We start from the raw sequence: 19992 nt of genomic DNA on the forward strand, positions 1-19992 counted from the left end.
TCACAGGATTATTATCACCAGAACACTCAGCAGTGGAAACACAGCAATATATGAAGACCAGAGCAGTTTTACTGACTCTAAGCTCTGAAGCTCCACACATACAACAACACATGAAATGGTCAGTTGAGTAAAAGCCCAATTTAGACACACATACAGCCATTTCCTCCACTTGAAGGTAAGCTTTGGATGCAAAAAGTGATGTAGCTTATAGTCTCCCTGTACAGTCACGGCCCACATGAGAAAGCCTAGAATTTGCCCTGGATGAAGGCCATGCCACCACGCTGAGAACCCAAAGGTCATAAACAATGGAGATCTGTTGGACCTTTTAAAGACCATTCTGCGAAGCCATGCTGCTGTGGATCTGTTCCACTGACGCGCAAACACTGAAGGACGACTCGATGTTTCAGTCACCCATGGACTGCCATCAGAAAGCTCATCCCAGGATGATTTTCCACTGCGACTTCCATGGAAACCAATGCCTGCAGCATTGTTAACACACTCACTGACTTTCCAGTGCGCATAATAGTTCATCTTAAGCAGCAGCGACAAGATCCAGATCCATATTATGTTTTGACAAACACAAGGGCTGTTTACTCTGAATGTGAGTGATTTTAAGAGCTCTTTGAGAGGATATTTAATCCACACCAAAACTAAAACTTGGAAAATCTTTGATGTAAGCCTCCCTAAATATGAAGCCAAAGGTGGAGTCGCATTCATTTGCCTAACAGACTGCACAAAAGTGTTGAAACTGCAAAGTGGTCCTCCAAGAAGAGCAGGGAAATTAAATGAGTAGCTTAGAAATGGTATAGGACTGCTGTTTTGAAAGGGAATAGTAACTGTTCCCTCCTGCAGATCAAGTGATAGAGAAGAAACTCTCTGAGTCATCAACATGAGAGTGGATATGGCCAGTAAGAGCCTGTCAGGAATAAAACAAGAGCTCACAATAGGATCACACTGGATAGGATTTTATCATATAGTTCTTAGTTGGAAGTACCTGGAGTCTGGTGTCTCTTGAAGCCAGTATAACTGGTACTGGATGTACAAGTGCCAGCAGGTTTGCCAACACATCTGCAATCCCAACGTCCACCGATGAATATGCATTGGGTGTAGGTAGTGGATCAGCAGCAGGAGAAGAGCAGCACTGAAGAACAGTAATAAACTGAATGGACCCATTGTTACAATAGCAAGGATGAATCCTCCCAGGGTCAAATAGACATACCTTACATGAGGAGATGAGAAGAGAAAGGATGCATTTATCAAAACAATATTAGCAAAAGCATGGATTACTGTAGGATACTCTACCTGCTGATTACTGAGAGATGTCCTTGCCTGGATAAACAATAAAACAGAAATGCAAATGGTATGTTCACAATCTGGTAAAACAGCTGTGGGTTTCCATCACACAATATCCAAACGACATCCATCACCAGCTCAGAACTGCTTGAGTAATGTGTGCGAGTAGAAGAGATATGATAAATACATGCAGAATGGCTGACCTACCTTTTTATTTGATCTTGATAGTAAAATGTGTTTCTGGATTCCATTCGTGCATAGATAGACAGACTCTTGGAAAGTCACAGCTGTGTACTTATTTCCTAAATGGAAACTGAAAGAGTGCCAACCAAGTTATGTAGGTGAGTAAACAATCCTCTTAAACGGGGAAAGAATGGAATGGAAATGCTTTTTGGACACATACGACAGATTTGTGAAAAAAAAAGCCTTTTTCACAAATTTTGTATGAATGCAAATTATAAAATATGCAAAGGAAAACATTTCTAGTAATTGTGCAGTTAATTCCCATACTGTATTTTCAGAAAGTTTTGGAATATTTGTCCTCTCCTCAAATTTGTCACTACCAAAACGCAGCAATATATAATAATGAACCAAACACTATCATAACATCTTAGTTGATAATTCAATATACTTTATTTTTGACAAAACATCCCATGTTTCGGTTGTGACTGCACATTTTCCGTAGTGACAGTAATGTTTTGTTAGCAACTACATCACATTATGTAATTTTAACCCACATACTAAAACACTAAAAAAACTACAAAATTTTGTTTATTTGCCCCAAATAAAGGATTAGGTGTTCGCTTTTGTCCCTACCGAAACAATGAAGTTTTGGTCGTGGATTTTTTGGTAGTGACAATTTTAGATACTTTTGAGCATAACTCAAAGATGCTAATCAGCACATGGTTAGCTAGCACAGTTCTGAACAGTTGTACACATATAAAAACTAAATGTTATTGAACTCAGATTTTGCAGATTTTTAACACATTTACCTCAAAACAATGAGGCATCAATCATTTTTTTTTCTTAACTTTTTTAAACAACATTTAAAAAAACAACAACAACAGTGGAGTTTATTTTAAATATCATTTTCATAAGTTGAAATTAGGTTAGGGTTTGGGACAGCCACCTCTCAATTGCAAGTACCCATGATGATTTCATATATATTAGGCTTACTGATAATTTAAATATTATTGTGGGTTTCAACAGATAATAAAAGGATCTAAGCAAAGATTCAAGATTTAAATAGGCCTACTTAAATGCTTTTTTAAATGTTTTTTTTTTTTTGGTTGTGGGACAGCAGTTTGCACCAGTTCTGTAATGGCCCATATATTTCAAGCGTCTCAAAGCCTTTTCATTATGATGCAGTTTTCTTGGCTTCATCTTTTTAAAGGATCTGCAATGGATTTCCCCAGGTGTGAGGATAAGGAACCCGTGAAGAACCCTATTCATTTTCACACTTACTGCTACCAGCTTTTACTTAATTCAGTTTTATGATTGCTTCACGATTGTTTCATCATTTCATTGAGCGTTCAAGAACACGAGAACAAAACATGTAAAAACACAGAAAATATACAACGACCGGATACCAAGTGTGTGAGTAATAAACCTCTGATCCGCAAACTCCCCTCACACACCACGTTCAAACAAAGTTATAACGACGGAACCTGAGCGAGTGGGGCTTGTCTTTGCGTCAGAGAGAGTTCCCTTATCGATTGGCTGCTGCCTGTGCAACGAGGAGGCGTATAAAATAGACACTTTTAAGGAATTTCAGACATTAAGTGGGTTACACGGCGTGGAAGCTGGCTGAAAGATTCTTCCGTACATTTTTTGTCAATTTCAAGTGAAGAACATGCAGAGCTGCGCGAAATCCTGGCGTGTTGTCATCAGCAGGTCGATGAACGCTTGCGCGCCGTATAGGAATATCAGCAATAAAGGATATGTTTTTAAGAAACTCCAACGTTCAGCTGCAGATGTGTCTGCAATTGTGCGCTGTATGGGCACCTCACAAGTTTTGTGGTCTAGAAAAATTGAACGAATTTTGCCGAGACACGATGATTTCTCTGAAAGACACATTGGACCCGGTGACAAAGAAAAAAGAGAGATGCTCAACACTCTTGGACTTGAGGTAAAACCCATTTATTTTTTATTAAACGCAATTTCTATAGATCAATATGATAGATTGCGAGTCTATTTAAACGGTTTGTCTCAGCATTTTACTCGCATCATACACTTTAATCAATTTGTGCAATTTTTCGCGGTTTGTGTTGTTGATGGTGATGATGATCATAATAAAAAATAAACACAATAATAGTTTCCACTTTTCTGTTGATTTCAGTCATTCACTCAGCTTATAGAAAACACAGTTCCCGCATCCATCCGCCTGGGAAGAAGTTTGAAAATGGACGATCCTGTGTGTAAGTTGCTTTTACTCCTCTCAGCAGCGGCAGACAGAGGAAACACGTGTCGTTTGTTGTTGTGAATTCATCATATATTTGCAGTGACTGTCTGTAAGCTAAACTGAGAGGTTAAATTTCATTCCAGCTGTGTTGGAAAACTCCGTCTGGTGTCAGATTTCAGGGCAGAGCAATTATTCATTGCATTCATGCTTTTTAACAAATATATATTTTTATTTCGATATATTTCGAATTGGGCTTTTCTAACGAACCAGACTTTAACAAAGGAGTCCATCTGAGCGAGGAATGTAGGTTACACGCTCTTTGTGTGCCAATAGACCTTACTGGAGTGCTTTTCACCGTTAAGTCTTCCTTTGAACATATTTGGAGTTGTTTTTGCGGAGCCCGGCGAGCAGCACCAATCTCCTGACGCCCTCAGCCGATGCCAATAGGATGACAATTAGAGTGTAAAGTTCAGCGTCACACGGCCAGTTTGATCTGGTTAGCAGCGTTACATCACGCATGCACAGCTCAACATACATCTGTGCGTAATAATTGACAATTTAACGACGAATAGCAGGCGGAACTTTCAGTTGCGTTTGCAATTTTAAAGTCTGATCATTGTTTCAAAAACACATGCTACGAAAACAGACGGTTTACACAAACATTACATATGGTACACCAGAGTGTGAATAAACACGTTTTAACTACATTTTTGCAGACAACGTGACTTTTAAAATATAAAACACTTACACTTACAAAACATTCATTTTTATGTTTATGTAAATATATGAAGTAATGTCTTGTGTGTTTTTTTTTTTTTTTTTTTAAGTTATATTCTTCTCACAACCCTTTCTCAACTCACTAAACTGTTTTTCCCTTCCCCAAATATTGTGTGAATGACAAAATGAGGGTTTGAAATTGAACATGGTCATTAAATATACAATTTATTGTAGTTACTCTGAGGTTTGACATGGCAGGAGTCTGCTTGTGTGTGTCTTTAATGAAGCAAGCCATGCTGAAGCTGATGGGGGGGCTGTACTGGATTCTGCTGGTTCAGCCGCACAGAGCTTGATCTGCAAATCCTGCGGGAAATTCACTGCTCAACAATAATGGGCTCTCTAAACTTTCCCTTTTGTAGTTTTATGACAATTTTAATTTTTTCAGAAAATAGAGTACCTTTTAAAACAAATTTTGCACTGAATATTTGTGCGACAGTGAAGCAGTCAGCTGTTTGGTGTCTTGATATCAGTGTTAAACTTGGCAAAATGAGCATCCCACAGACACGCTAGTGTGTGGGGGTCAGTAATGTGTATTTCTTCCCCCGTCTTGAGCTGTTTTTACTACAGCATTATCTTTGCCCAGTTCAGTTGCTGTGTTGCTAAGCTGCAGCACAATGCCTCGGGAATTTGTGTCTCTGTATGAACTGGCTCCAGTGCCCTCAAGCTACAAGCATTAAACTAATGACCTAGCTATCAGGAAATGTCTCATACCACAAAACCAGTCTTAAGAAGCACGGAGATATATATATTTTGAATAGGTAAAAATTATCCTAATGATTTTTTTTTTTTGCCATAACAGAAAAATTGATAAGTAAAGATCATGTTCCATGAATCTATTTTGTACGCGCTCTATCTACCTTTTTGCTATTATGTTAGGAACTGCAGAAATGCTTAATGCATAATATATTAATCAGTGAGACTGTGTGCTCTTGTATTATTCATCAGCTCAATGTAGGTCATGCCACGTGATGTTTTAATAGGTGTGTATTTAAATACCAGGTGCATTTGGCAATGTGTGTAAAAGCAATTGCTTTGTACTTAGAGTTATGCAAGGAGTTTTCCAAAAATATTGACTCCGAGTCACATGTGAAACAAAGGCTGCCTTCTGGGATTTTATCAATGGAAGGCTTGATCATCTTTTTTTTTACTGTCAAGTCAAACCCATTTTTTAATTGTTGTATTAATGACTTCCAGTAAAAGCAAAACCACTATGTAAGCCCCGTTTTATTAATCTAGGGTGTTTTCCATACTGATTGTGTTTAACACCTAATCGGTCTTATCCTTTGTGTTTAATCACTACAGGTGAGAACGAAATTCTCGATTCGCTTCAGAAGATTGCGTCAAGGAACAAGATGTGGAGGTCCTATATTGGAATGGGTTATTATAACTGCTCTGTCCCTCCAGTCATACAAAGAAACCTGCTAGAGAATTCAGGATGGTATGTGTCTCTTGCCAATTGAAGCATATATTTCTGCTTCTGGTGGAGCAGGAGCAAAAATCCTTTGTTTTAATATTTACAGCCATGAGCTGGAACACCTTGTTCATTAGTTTCTCATGGTCAGCAGCGCAGTTCTAGTCCAAAAGCAAATTGCATTTTGATGATTTTTATTACATAAACGAGTAGTAGCATGCCCACCATCAGATAAATCTTGTGACTCAGGCTGAAGGTCTTTGGTTAGGGATTCACTGAGTTTCTGTGTTCTCTGTAGGGTGACTCAGTACACCCCCTACCAGCCTGAGGTCGCTCAGGGGCGTCTGGAGAGCTTGCTCAATTATCAGACCATGGTCTGTGACATCACAGGAATGGCGGTTGCCAATGCGTCATTGCTGGATGAAGGTACTGCCGCTGCAGAGGCCATGCAGCTCTGCAACAGGTTAGTGTACTAACTGCTGGAAACATCTGTCAAGAACATGATTCCATTTATCAAGGAGGCGTTTCATCTGTTAGCCAACACCTGAACAGCTCGTACAGGTCATTGGAGTGCAGGATGGTGTATCCTCAGGGCTGGGAGTGATAATTAACACTCACCTGTTCCTTTTCAAAGGCAAAACAAAAGAAGAATATTCTACATTGACCCACGCTGCCATCCACAGACGATTGCAGTTGTGCAAACCAGGGCCAAGTAAGAAAGTTCATCCATTTATAGAATAAAACAATATATATGTCTACACGTCTAGCTGTCTATCTTTCTGTCTGTCTGTTTTATGATTCTGTCTTTCTGTATACCTCTGTATGTCTCTGTCATCCTTCTGTACGTCCATCTGTCTGTTTATGTTGCCTGTCTCTCCATCTATGCCTGTGTCTCTGATTGTCTGTTTGTCTCTCTCTATCAATTTTTATATCTGTCTGTATCTCTGTCTATCCTTCTAGCTGTCTATCTGTGATTTGTCTTTGTCTGTGTCTGTTTCTGTCTTTATCTCTCTACCCTTCTTTCTGTCTCTGTCTCTCTACCCATCTGTCTTGTTTCTTCTACCTGTCTGTTTCTTTTTCTTTCTGTCTGTCTGTTTTCTGTCTCTCTCTATCTCTCTTCCCTTCGGTTTACCCTTCTGTCTGTCTGTATCTCTCCATCTAGCCTAATAGCTGTCTGTCCATCTGTCTGTCGTTCAAGCTGTCTATCTGTGACTATCCATCTATCATCTGTCTATCCATTTATTTATCTGTCTCTCTATCTATCTGTCTGTCTGTCTGTATTGATTAAAAGTTTGTATCCTTTAGTTACATTGGTGTAAAGACTGTTCTCAAGCTTCCTCATGAGATGGACTTCAATGGGAAAGATGTTAGCGGTGTGCTCTTCCAGTATCCAGACACTGATGGCAGAGTGGAAGATTTCACCGCACTTGTTGATCGGGCTCACAAGGGTGGTGTATGTAACTCTCACCTCTCTATGTCATTATAAAATTCATATTTACAATTTCTAATACCAGTTTTGGCATGCATTCCATTTTACTTGATCCGTTTACTCAATTTATTCACCCTCATGCTGCTCCAATCCTGTTTGACTTGTTTCCTTCTGTGAAACACAAAAGGGGAAATTACAAAATGTACTGTTCTTTTCATACTCGTAAATTGTTTACCGCTGTCAGTCACTGATGTAAAACCTAGTGTGACCCAATTTCATAGCCAGTTTGAATATATGGAAACTTTTTGTATTTCAAATGAAATTACAATGTTTTACATTTTGTGTTCCATGTAAAAAAAAAAAAAAAAAAGTCATACAGGTTAAGAATGATGAGGTTGAGTAAATGATGTCATTTTGTGTGTGAATTAACAAATGTATTAGTTTCTGTGTACAGGTTTATTATAATAACTGATTTAAACAGATTATTATTATTATTATTATTATATTATTTATGTTTTTCTTGCCTTCCTTCAAAGGCACTGGCTTGTTGTGCCACAGACTTGCTGGCGCTCTGTGTGTTGCGTCCTCCGGGTGAATTTGGAGTTGACATTGCCTTGGGCAGCTCTCAGCGCTTTGGAGTTCCTCTCTGCTATGGTGGGCCTCATGCTGCATTCTTTGCAGTCAAAGAAAATCTTGTCAGGATGATGCCAGGAAGGATGGTTGGAGTGACCAGGTAAGTCTGTAATTTGTAGTCTGAAGGCTTCAGTGAACTTTCTTTCTTTCTTTTTTTTTTTTTCTTTTTTTTTCCATCAATGCTTGTATTAACTCTGAAATCTTACCTGTTACAGAGATGCAGCTGGTAAAGAGGTTTATCGTCTGGCTCTCCAGACCAGAGAGCAGCACATCCGCAGAGACAAAGCCACCAGCAACATCTGCACAGCCCAGGTAGAGCTTAACAAATCTGAAAATACAGTTTGTATATCCACCTTTTTCTTGTTAGAGTGGGCATGGCCATTTTATGGGTCTGGCTTGATATTGCACATTGGTGTGTCTTACCATATCATTTTAATTATGAACACACTGGATTGTAGTCCTAACAGTTTTACAGTTTACTGTACACTGTTATCCTTATTTATATAGTGGCTATCAAACCGGAAGTCTCACCCATAGACTTACTTTCGCGTTAAAGAAAAAGGTGGATACATTTGTCAAGATGAATGTCTGTACTCAATGTTCTTGTTTAATTTAGGCTCTTCTTGCAAACATGGCTGCCATGTTTGCGTTGTATCATGGTCCTCAAGGATTGAGGCACATTGCAGAGAGAACCCACAACGCAACGTTGATTCTCGCTGAGGGCAAGTTGTTTGACTCCTTTATTTCCTTTTGAATAAGAAATTTTGTAATACTGATTGATTCTCATTGTTATAACAGGACTGAAAAGAGCTGGGCATAAACTCCAACATGAGAACTTCTTTGACACCCTGAAGATCAACTGTGGTGTGGCCAGCAAGGACATCTTGGAGAAAGCTACACAGCGGGAGATCAACCTACGGGTGTACGGTGATGGACTGGTGAGGCTTGTTAAAATGTTTAAAGTGCCCCTATTATGCCATTTCCAATATTTCCATTCATGTAGCATAAACCATTTGCAATGTTAAATGTCAAAAGTGCTCAATAAATAGTCATTGCTTCCCAAAAGAAGGAATAGACTCCGAACAGCCTGAATGAGTCGTTGTTAAATCAAATCCCACTTCTGTGATGGCTACACATAACAGGATAACACGTTTGCATAATTCCTGCTTGTGTTGGCCGGCCATAAATGACTTCATCCGCCCTCAAACATGCAATTTTACTGACGACTTCTTCTCTAATCAAACGCTTGCTCTTGAAAGATTGCTCAGTACCCAGTTTATTTAGACCAGATGGATTCATTGAATCACAACCTGTAAGTTTGATAAGTAATAGATGTATGTTTGAGCTAGGGCTGGGTGGTATGACCAAAATTTTATTTCACGGTATGAGAAATTTTATTTCACGGTAACGATATCTTTCACGATATAGTTTTTTTTTTATATAGGTAGTTATTCCAGAAAATGTACAAAAGGGCTTTATATAATAAATAAGCTTGAATATTTAAGAAAAGAAAAGGACTTGATCTTATTTGATTATTTTGTATTTTATTTTTAACCTTATAAATATAGTAAACAAAATATGACTTTATATGAACAACAATTTCACTGTATTAGGGTTGGGCGATGTCGACCAATTTGGCATCGTACGATGTCTAATGTGAAACATCGCGATGGACGATGGCATCGTCTGCGGGGGGCGGGGGTGAGGGATGGTTGTTGTTAAATTTATTCATAACGAATTAATTATTTGTAGCCTACCATGTCCACGAGTGCTTAATTTGAGCCGGATCCTGTTCTGGAAAATGTCCGATTTTGGATTTTTGCGTTCCGGTATTTGTTTTTAAAGATCCGGAATTAACAAGTGCATTAGATCATGAGTGCGTGCGTGCAGACGAGACAAGATCAAGCGCGGGTTTATATAAATGCATTTGGAGGATGTGTGTTGGTCCTTAACATATTTTCGACCAGTCAGCTTTTTTAAGTTCAATAACGCTCTCATTATTTGCTTACTGCTTAACACACTCTCTCCAAACGCATTTAATGAGCAGCGGAATGTTTAGAGAGAAAGCTTAATATCAGAAATAATACCAAATCAAGCGAAATATTAAGTATTAACATTATAAACACTATACACATAGCTATAAGTTAGTTACCCTGACTCCAAAACAAATGATTTAAATGTAGAGGTATTTAGAACAGAACAGAAATGAAACAAAATATATAAAGTTAAGAAACTAAAACAAAGCGAAACTAAAAATAGCGCGTTGCTCACGCACCTCTGTTTTTCGGCACAAATCCAAGTGTTCCAAAGGCTTTGTATTGTACATTCGTATTTCGATGGAAAAAAAGATATACTCTTGTTTTTGTTCCAAGCTCTGGCATATTTGGTGTAGTTTATTTAATCTAATTTAATTAAAATTTAGATTTTTTTTTTCTGCTGTTTTTGTATGCCTCATTTATTAATGTAAACGAACTTTCATGTAATTCGTTAGGAGTTCACTGTAATTTGTATTGTGATCACTAACAACTTCCTTGTTGTTATTTCCTCATAATAATAATAATAATAATAATAATAAAATAAGTAAAGATGCAGAAATTGAAAGCATGCATTTCATTTGGCTATATAGGGATTTAGTGTGTGTTTTTCGTGCGCGGGTTGCTGCTGCGGCGGGGGCGGGGCGGGGCGCTGCGGGGGCGGGGCGGAGGATCGCGATGCCGGCTCAGCATCGTGATGTCTATTGGCCATCGGCGATGGACGATGGCATCGTCTATCGACCCAACCCTACACTGTATGTCACATTTCACAGCTTGATGTGGACAGAACTTCTAATTGTAAACTTTTCTCAAGTAACATCTCACAGATATAAAATATATCTCAAGTAAATAACAGGAAAAGAAAACTTAAATATGAAAATATAAATATGTAAACACTTTAAGGTTTCTCCTTTTCCATGTTTTTACAACCTCTCAGCGTATCCTTCAGTCTTGCATTCAACGGTTTGACCAGTCTCAGCCTCACGCGTGCTGCATGCGAGTTGGCCACGCCCACTTATTTACATTTCGTGGTATACACGGAATAAATTATTTTACGGTAGACATTTCATTCCGCGGTTACGATATATACTGTCATACCACCCAGGCCTAGTTTGAGCGTTCAAAATGCAATAGGCATATTGGTTCTGACACTCGCTGTACACGGTAGACCAATCACAACAGACTGGGCCATTTGACCAGTCACAGTAGGCTCATGAAAAGGAGTTTAGAGAGACTAAATGTTTGAGCTACTCTGAATGAATCGCTGGAAAATGAGATGATATTAAATGCGTATTTTGAAAAAACAAGAGTTTTGATCTTGCATGCATGTAAACCTATTGTAGGAACCTTAAAATGGCATTTTAAAATAAAAATACATAGATATTTTATTTTCTTATTAATTAATTTGTTTTTAATGTAGTTTGTTGATGTGCTTTTAGCTCGGAGTGTCTCTGGATGAAACTGTCACTGAGAGAGACTTGGACGATCTGCTCTGGATCTTCGGATGCGAGTCATCAGCTGTAAGTTCTTGCCTGATTAAAGAGAAAGATTTCAGTTAATGCAAAAAATCCTCTAATCTCCTTGCTCCATTGAGATATAATCTTTTTGACATTTATCAGGAGCTTATTGCTGAAAAAATGAGTGACCGAACAAAAGGATTGCTGGCAAGCCCTTTCAAGAGAACCAGCAAGTTTCTTACCCATGCAGTGTTTAACAGGTTTGTTTGCTGGTTTAAGTGCTAGATGTTGTTTCTAAAAAAAATGTGTTTATCAATCGAACTTGCTAGAAAATCTTAAGTTGGTTCGTGTTCATCTACAGAGCCTTGCGAAAGTATTCATACCCCTTCAGTTTTGAGCGGCCCAGCCACAGCCTGGGTTTGAACGCAATTAAAAATTTCTGGAGAAACCTAAAAATATCTGCCACCTCCCATTCAAGCTGACAGAGCTTAATAGGTGAGGCGAAGATTATTGCCAGTGCAGTTGTGCAAAGCTTGTCACATCATACCAAAAAGACTTGAGGCTGTAAAGCTGCTTCAGCTAAGTACTGAGTACTTGTGCAATGTACTTATTTCAGTGTTTTATTTTTAATAAATTTGCAAAGTTGTTTTTTTGCTTTGTCATTATGGTGTATGGAGTGTAAGCTGATGTGAGGAAAAAAGTAATTTAAAGCAGTTTAACATAAGGCTGCAACATAATGTGAAAAAAAAAATGTATGAATACTTTTGCAAGGCACTGTAAATGTATAGATGTGCTGTTTTTTTGATATAATAATAACTTGACTATATTAAATTTCAGTTATCACTCAGAGACCAATATTGTACGTTACATGAAGCGCCTGGAAAATAAGGATATTTCCCTCGTACACAGTATGATTCCTTTGGTAAGTAAAGAATTAGTTTACTTTGGTTTTTATCCATTATAATGATTTTACATGGAAACATTACAGTAAAACTGCTGTTGAATTTAGGGTTCGTGCACAATGAAGCTGAACAGCTCTTCAGAGCTCATGGTAAGTCAGTATTGATATCCTCTTTTATATCAGCCCTCCTTTTTACTGTATCTCTGATATTTGCCTCATTTCAACCAGTCTGATCTTTTCGCCATTTCATTGTAACCTTTTCACAACAGCCAATCACCTGGAGAGAATTTGCAAACATCCATCCTTTTGTGCCGCTGGATCAGGCTGAAGGTTATCAGCAGCTCTTCAGACAGCTAGAGAGAGACCTTTGTGAGATTACAGGATATGATAAGATCTCCTTTCAACCAAACAGGCAAGTGGTGTCTGTTATGATATATCAGCAATGTGATTTATTCAAATTTTAGTCAAGAGTGCTGTTGTAGTTGGCTAGCAATGTCAACATGACACACTCAGGATTCTAGTGCTGATAAGTTTTGGGGGGTGTAGGCATCTATGCGCTCTGCTTGGTTGACGCTTTAACAGGATCATTAGCATACTGTAATCTTGGGCAAGAGCCTTTTAAAGCAATCTTTGAACTCTACTGTGCTGAGGCAGAAGGGTTACATGATGCCATTGATTTTTCTTTGTCCCGTAGTGGTGCGCAGGGGGAATATGCAGGCTTGGCTGCAATCAAAGCTTATCTAAATTCCAAAGGAGAATCTCACAGAACAGTGAGTATCATCCCGCAGTGAAACACCCTGTAGCAAAAGTCTCATTTAACTTTTAATCCTTTTAAAAACATTTGAAGTATTAGGTTGACCCTTCATGACTTTCTCTAATCTTGACAGTAACACTCTTTGAATGGATGCAATAACATGCTATATAAAAGTGATTTTATTATTACATAATATATATTATATAATACTTAATATTCTAATATATTTGTATATACAGTACATATACACAGACACAATTTTTTATATAAGTGCTGTCAAACGATTAATCGCATCCAAAATAAAAGTTGTTGTTTACATAATATGTGTGTGTACTGTGTATATTTAATATATGTGTGTGTGTGTGTGTGTGTGTGTGTGTATATATATATATATATATATATATATATACACACACACACACACACATATACATACACACACACACACACACACACACACACACATATGCATGGATGTATTTAAGAAAAATAATATGTTATGTTTTATATATTAAATATATTTATATATATAATTAATTATGAATAAAAATGTATTTCAAAATAAATAGAGAAAATATTCTCAAAATATATACTGTATGTGTGTGTATTTATATATACATAATAAATATACACAGTACACACACATTATGTAAACAACTTTTATTTTGGATGCGATTAATCGCTTGACAGCAACTAACTAATATATATATATATATATATATATATATATATATATTAGGGATGTGCACGAGTAATCGATTACTCGAACCCATCAGCGACGATCGAGCATGAAAATGATGAACGATTGACTCCAGGGGCTTCAGTTGCCGTTGTTTTAAAGTAACGGGTGAAGCGCATCCACTACTTTATGATTGGCATGTAGTTCAAGCTCACATGCATTTTGTGTAGATAAATACAATTTGTAATATAGCATTTACATATTTATGTATCTAGGCTATGTGATTAATTTTATATACAATGCGTCATGTAGAAAAAGCGCTTCTGCTTCACCTCATGCTGTTATTTCTTTAAAGTGTTTACTGTATACTGTGACGCAAACGCCCTGCCCCTTGCTTAAACTCCACCCCCGATTAATCGAGTACTCGTTTCTCAAACCTGTGGATTAATCAAAATGAAATATGATCAGAAATGCCCATCCCTAATAAATAAATAAATATATATATATATACACACACACACACACACACACACACACACACACAGACCCTTTTGTGGTTCCTTGTATTATTTTCATTCTTATTTTCAAAGAGTCTTCAAACTGTAACAGTTTTCAAATGTCACTCATAAGTGATTTAACTTAATAGAAGGCAAATGATTAATTAAAAGTGGAAAATGGTCAAGTGTTTTAAACCGGAGAGAAAACAGCTGAAAAAGTGGTAAAATGTTAGTGGGGAGTGGAAAGTCAGCGATAAGAGCGTTTTAGTCATTGCAGTGTTTTGTAATCTGGCCTTTGTTTTTTTATCATCTTCCTAATAAGCAGATCTTAGATAGCAGATGCAGCTCTTAAACCAGCCAAGGTTCAAACTGCCATGGTTGAGTAAATAGCCAAAGGAAACATCCACCTCGTTACAGAATTCAACTTTAGTGCAAGACACCATATTTGGAGTTTAAGACATGCAGTCCTTGAACGATCAGTTGGTCCATGTTGACTTTTTGAAAATTGCATAATGTTAAGTGTTTGGGCCACTGTGTCCTTAGTTCAGAATGTCTGTCATATAGTCTGTTATGACATATTTGACATTTAAAGGGATAGTTCACCCAAAAATGAAAATTGTCATTAATTGCTCACCCCCATGTCGTTTCAAACCCGTAAAACAAAAATAACTGTATTCAACAATTACTTCTCTTCCGTGTCAGTCTTTAACACACATTCATGAGATTACCATGACACACAGTGCTGGGAAAAGTTATTTTTACAAGTAATGCATTACAATAGAGCGTTACTCCATAATAAAAGTAACTAATTACATTACTAAGTTACTTTTTATGGAAAGTAATGTTACGTTACTTTTGCATTACTTTTTAATTCTGGGCTGGGCATGCTTGTTTGTTTTTAATATACAAAAATCTATTTGCCCTTTCACACCAAAAGCCTCAGGCTGAAGGAAAAGTAAATTCACGTCTGTACAATAGCATGCAAAAGAAGAAAGTTCAACACTCAGCAATAAAAAAGAACAAATGTTTATCTTGAGTATTTTTTTTGCTTATCAGTATGATTGAATTGGATCATCGAAGGCCCTGGTCAATAAAATGTGATGAAATGCACAAAATATATTTGTATTGCTTAACATTTAATTATTGCAGGTTTGCATCATATTATGAGTTGTATTTCAAAGTTTTTATTCATTTTGAGGAATACTGAATCTGTAACTGGTGTTACTCATTTGGAAAAGTAAATCTAAAATTTTTTGTAAATTTAAAAAGTAAGGCAAAAAAGTAATCTAATTGCGTAACCCTCATTACTTGGAATGCATTTCCTCAAACACAGATGTTCTGCATGCAAGATGCATGAGTCACCAATCTTCATTGTTCATCATTTGTATAATCTGGTTTAAATAAGTAAGGCTGGGCAAAAATTGCAAGGCATGCTCTCTGCCGAAATCCTCAGACATGTTTACAAGCACAAGAAACACACAAAATTACACTCTTCATAAACAAGGCGCAGCGCATCCAGGTTCTACATGGCTGCAACATATTCTTGTGAACGCACGTCAAAGACTGACATGGAAGAGAATAAATTTTTTATAGCCGTTATTTTTGCTTTCTTCACACACAAAAGGATTCTTATAGCTTCGTAAAATTGCGGTTTAACCACTGTCCATGTCACATGGTCTATTTTATCGATGTCGTTATTACCTTTCCGGGCCCTGGATTTGTCAGTTCTGTCTATGCAGGGTCAGAAAGCGCTCAGATTTCATCACAAATATCTTAATTTATGTTTCAAAGATAAACGATGGTTTAACGGCTTTTAGAACAACATGATGGTGAGTAATTAATGATAGAATTCTCATTTTTAGATAAACTATGCTTTTAAAAGTGTAGCACACAATTTTTGCACAACAGTCACCTAGCAGAATAACAAAAATAAAGCAACAACCATTGCAGATGCTCCTTAGACTCATCACGTCTTTACAATAGTTCTTATTCCTATAGTATCTTGACATTTTGTTCTATTGAAAACCTGTGTGGCAAAAACTTGATTGAGTTCAGATTATCTGTTGTACCCTGTTGTCTGTCTCTGCATGTTTTGTCAAGTCTTTGAATTTTAGCTTGCACTTCTGTAACTGAAACATTGTAACATTTCAGCTATAGTCTCACAACAGCTAATCACCCTCTGGCTTAGTCAGCCATGCCCCAAATTCTTGTTACTGGTTAAGCTAGAAATGTGAGGCTCAGTGTTTACAGTTGGGGAGATAAAACCATGAATGGCATAATTATAGGCTAGTTGTTTGTTTTGTCAATTAATCTTCAATATCAAATCTGTTACGAATTTATTCAGGTTTGTCTGATTCCCAAATCTGCTCATGGAACAAACCCTGCCAGCGCTCAGATGGCAGGCATGAAGGTTCAGGTGGTGGAGGTGGATAAAGATGGCAACGTTGATGTGTCTCATCTTAAAGCGATGGTATGCACAATGATTTACAAGTGTCACATTTTGCATCTTTTGCCAACAGGAAGCCTTTGTCTTCTGTTAGAGAGCTATTTACATTGAGACACTTGTCTATGATAACACTATCTTGTCAGTGTTAAAGATGAAGTGTGTAATTTCTGCCGCACTAGCACCACAAAACGAAACCAGTCATAAGGGTCAATTTAAAAAAAAAATTGATTTATACATGAATAAGCTTTCTATCGATGTATGGTAGGACAGGACAATATTTGGCCGAGAAAATCTGGAATCTGAGGGTGCAAGAAGTGAGAAGTATCTATTTAAAGTAGAATATTCACAAAATATCTTCATTAAACATGATCTTAATATCCTAATGGTTTTTGGTATAAAATAAAAATAATTTTGACCCATACAATGCATTTTTGTCTATTGCTTCAAATATACTCATGCTACTTAAGACTGGTTTTGTGGTCCAGAATCACAAATAATGATGAGGTTCAAGCTGAACGCACCTCCTGTCAGCCATTGGTTGAGCAAACAAATAGCCCAAACTCACATGTAGCTGCTGTGTCATGATGCTCAAACAAACAGATCAATGTTTTGAAAGCTCAGTGTTTATATAGGTTTTGGAAGGAGTCCACCTGTGAATAGCTTGGTTGTGGATGGGGGGAAAAAATGCTTCATATTCAAAAAACCTTTACTTAATTAGCTACATGTTTTACTCGTTTTGTCAGGTGGACAAACATAAGGCCAACTTGGCTGCCATTATGATCACATACCCCTCCACTAACGGTGTGTTTGAGGAGAACGTGAGTGAAGTGTGTGAGCTCATCCATCAGAACGGTGGACAGGTGTACCTGGATGGTGCCAACATGAACGCACAGGTCAGATGAAGAACAAACAGTAATATTTTACAATATGGTAGTAATCAACATTAGTTATAATATGGACTAACAATGAACCATTTTTACGGCATTTATTAGTCTTTATTAATGTTAACTCCTACTTTTCTTTTGTATATGCTTTATGAATGAACCATGCACCAATGATTAAATGCTATGAGAACTGAATTCACAGTCAGTTTTACATTGAGCGTTTACACTGAATGTTTATGTTCTTATGGATTTTTTTTTTTTCTCTTCTGGTTCAGGTTGGATTATGTCGACCAGGAGATTATGGCTCAGATGTTTCTCACTTGAATCTCCATAAAACCTTCTGCATTCCTCACGGTGGTGGTGGCCCTGGGATGGGACCGATAGGAGTGTAAGTGCTTTGAAGTGAGCAGATCTGCCAAACTGAATCTACCAGAACAGTCTGTTGACTGTTAACCATATGGCTTTTTCTAACAGGAAACAGCATCTTGCCCCCTTCCTGCCCAGTCATCCAGTGGTGAACATGCAGCCCTGTAATGCAGGAAGTTCTCTGGGCACCATCAGTGCCGCTCCCTGGGGCTCCAGTGCTATCCTGCCCATCTCATGGGCTTACATTAAGGTCAACACTCGCATCTTACCAATATTAACTATTTTCAGGTTATGGCTGAGATCAAATTCTGTACTATTTTGCATAAAAAAATAGAACACTAATTTTAAATTTTACAAGTGAATTTATGCTGTACCAACATTAAATGGTACAGCATTAACAATGGATATTTATTTTGAGATTTGCTAAAGATTACATTTGTTAGGTGTTTCAAATTTAAGGATTTTGAAGGCTTAAACGCAGTAATTAAGACTTGTTTGGCTTAATATAATGTAAATGATGTCTCTTACTGAAATGTGTAGTAGAAAACCCATGATAGAAGTTATTTCAAAAATCCGAATCGTTTTATACATATTTTGTCTATGTAGGGCGCATTACTTCGATGATGTGATGTACTCGGTGAGCTGCTGTTCCTACCTGTTGCTATTTTCACCATGACACAACGTGAAAAATAAAATGCTGGTACGATGACCACAGATACTGAAAGAGCTTACAGGTGGCGATGGATATAAGCGTAGGATTACAGATGCCCCCAGATATCAAGTGAAATCCACGCAGAGAAATTCCTTCAGTGGCTGTGGTGTCATGATCAGATTTGACATGTTTACATCCTATCAGGATGGCATCTAGGGTTTCTTTTCTCTGCCGTTTGTAAGCTCTTTCAGTAGCTGTGGTCTGCTAAAAGCCTCAAAGGCATCGGGACTAAAGTGGAAAGAACAAAGACGCAGGTCTTTAGGAAGTTTTGTTCGTCCACAGGTATCTTCCCATTCTTTTCTCCTCTTCTTATCGCTAGGAAAAGCAGTGATAACTTGCATCACTACTTTTGTTGCCCTTTGACTAAATTACAACCAAAAGACACACAGTGTGGCATTGTATCAGAGTTGTGTTGCGGTAAAAATAGCAACAGGTAGCAGCAGTAGCTCACGAGTGCAGCCATGTCACGTCATCGAAATAGTCTAAAAGATGTATAAAACCTATGTGGGTTTTTAAAATAACGTTAATCTTTAATGGGTTTTCGACTGCATATTTCAGTAAGAGTCACCATTTTTGTTATATTAAGCCATACAAGTCCCTTTAAAAATTAACTTGAAGTTGAAATGAAAGCAAAGTTAATGTAAAAATTGAGGAAAGGAGCAGCAGCACAGTTAAATATCCAATATTTTGCTATTACCAATTTAATACCATACATCGTCCTAATTTATTCATCTAATATTTGGTTTATTTTCAACAGATGATGGGTTCAAAGGGTCTTGTTCATGCTACAGAGGTGGCCATCCTTAATGCCAATTACATGGCTAAGAGACTGGAAAACCACTACAAAATTCTTTTCAGGGGCTCTAAAGGTTGGCTTTATTGAATAAAATATTGTATGTTTGATGTTAAAATTATATTAAGTTCCTCAAACATTTCTGGTTATTTTGCACTTGCAGGATTTGTTGCTCACGAATTTATTTTGGATGTGCGGCCTTTCAAAAAGTCTGCAAACATTGAGGCAGTTGATGTAGCAAAACGTCTGCAAGATTACGGTGAGTTAAACCCATCCATAAAGTAAATATTTTGGGCTGTAAATATGTCTGACAATTTATTAATTCTCCGCCACTTTTTATGACAGGTTTTCATGCACCGACCATGTCATGGCCTGTAGCTGGAACTCTGATGATCGAACCCACAGAGTCTGAGGACAAGGCTGAGCTTGACCGCTTCTGTGACTCGCTGTTGGCCATCCGACAGGAAATCGCAGACATCGAAGAAGGCCGGATGGACTCGAGGGTTAATCCTCTCAAGGTGAGTGT

General features: G+C 37.5%; 2 protein-coding genes across 2 annotated transcripts in view; one reads left to right on the top strand and one right to left on the bottom strand.

The window, feature by feature from the left end:
- On the bottom strand, positions 1 to 3984 carry mboat4 (membrane bound O-acyltransferase domain containing 4). Its single transcript, XM_073840634.1, has 3 exons — positions 3962 to 3984; positions 995 to 1219; positions 1 to 916 (listed from the first exon to the last, which is right to left on the bottom strand). Exons 1-3 carry the CDS (start codon positions 3982 to 3984, stop codon positions 1 to 3), a joined length of 1164 nt encoding a protein of 387 aa, XP_073696735.1.
- The window catches only part of gldc (glycine dehydrogenase (decarboxylating)), an 18181-nt gene continuing 1248 nt past the window's right edge, over positions 3060 to 19992 (top strand). Inside the window, exons 1-23 of the mRNA XM_073840632.1 lie at positions 3060 to 3421; positions 3632 to 3710; positions 5774 to 5909; positions 6181 to 6345; positions 6517 to 6594; positions 7188 to 7335; positions 7848 to 8044; positions 8160 to 8256; positions 8561 to 8666; positions 8743 to 8882; positions 11417 to 11497; positions 11597 to 11694; positions 12272 to 12356; positions 12444 to 12485; positions 12605 to 12747; positions 13030 to 13105; positions 16610 to 16735; positions 17455 to 17604; positions 17871 to 17983; positions 18070 to 18211; positions 19431 to 19542; positions 19630 to 19725; positions 19812 to 19984. Coding sequence (XP_073696733.1) covers positions 3146 to 3421; positions 3632 to 3710; positions 5774 to 5909; positions 6181 to 6345; positions 6517 to 6594; positions 7188 to 7335; positions 7848 to 8044; positions 8160 to 8256; positions 8561 to 8666; positions 8743 to 8882; positions 11417 to 11497; positions 11597 to 11694; positions 12272 to 12356; positions 12444 to 12485; positions 12605 to 12747; positions 13030 to 13105; positions 16610 to 16735; positions 17455 to 17604; positions 17871 to 17983; positions 18070 to 18211; positions 19431 to 19542; positions 19630 to 19725; positions 19812 to 19984 — 2859 coding nt within the window. The 5' untranslated portion in view covers positions 3060 to 3145. The remainder of the gene's footprint in view (positions 3422 to 3631; positions 3711 to 5773; positions 5910 to 6180; positions 6346 to 6516; positions 6595 to 7187; positions 7336 to 7847; positions 8045 to 8159; positions 8257 to 8560; positions 8667 to 8742; positions 8883 to 11416; positions 11498 to 11596; positions 11695 to 12271; positions 12357 to 12443; positions 12486 to 12604; positions 12748 to 13029; positions 13106 to 16609; positions 16736 to 17454; positions 17605 to 17870; positions 17984 to 18069; positions 18212 to 19430; positions 19543 to 19629; positions 19726 to 19811; positions 19985 to 19992) is intronic.

The sequence above is a fragment of the Garra rufa genome, chromosome 5 (genome assembly GCF_049309525.1).
Source record: "Garra rufa chromosome 5, GarRuf1.0, whole genome shotgun sequence".
In the NCBI taxonomy this organism is placed as follows: domain Eukaryota; kingdom Metazoa; phylum Chordata; class Actinopteri; order Cypriniformes; family Cyprinidae; genus Garra; species Garra rufa.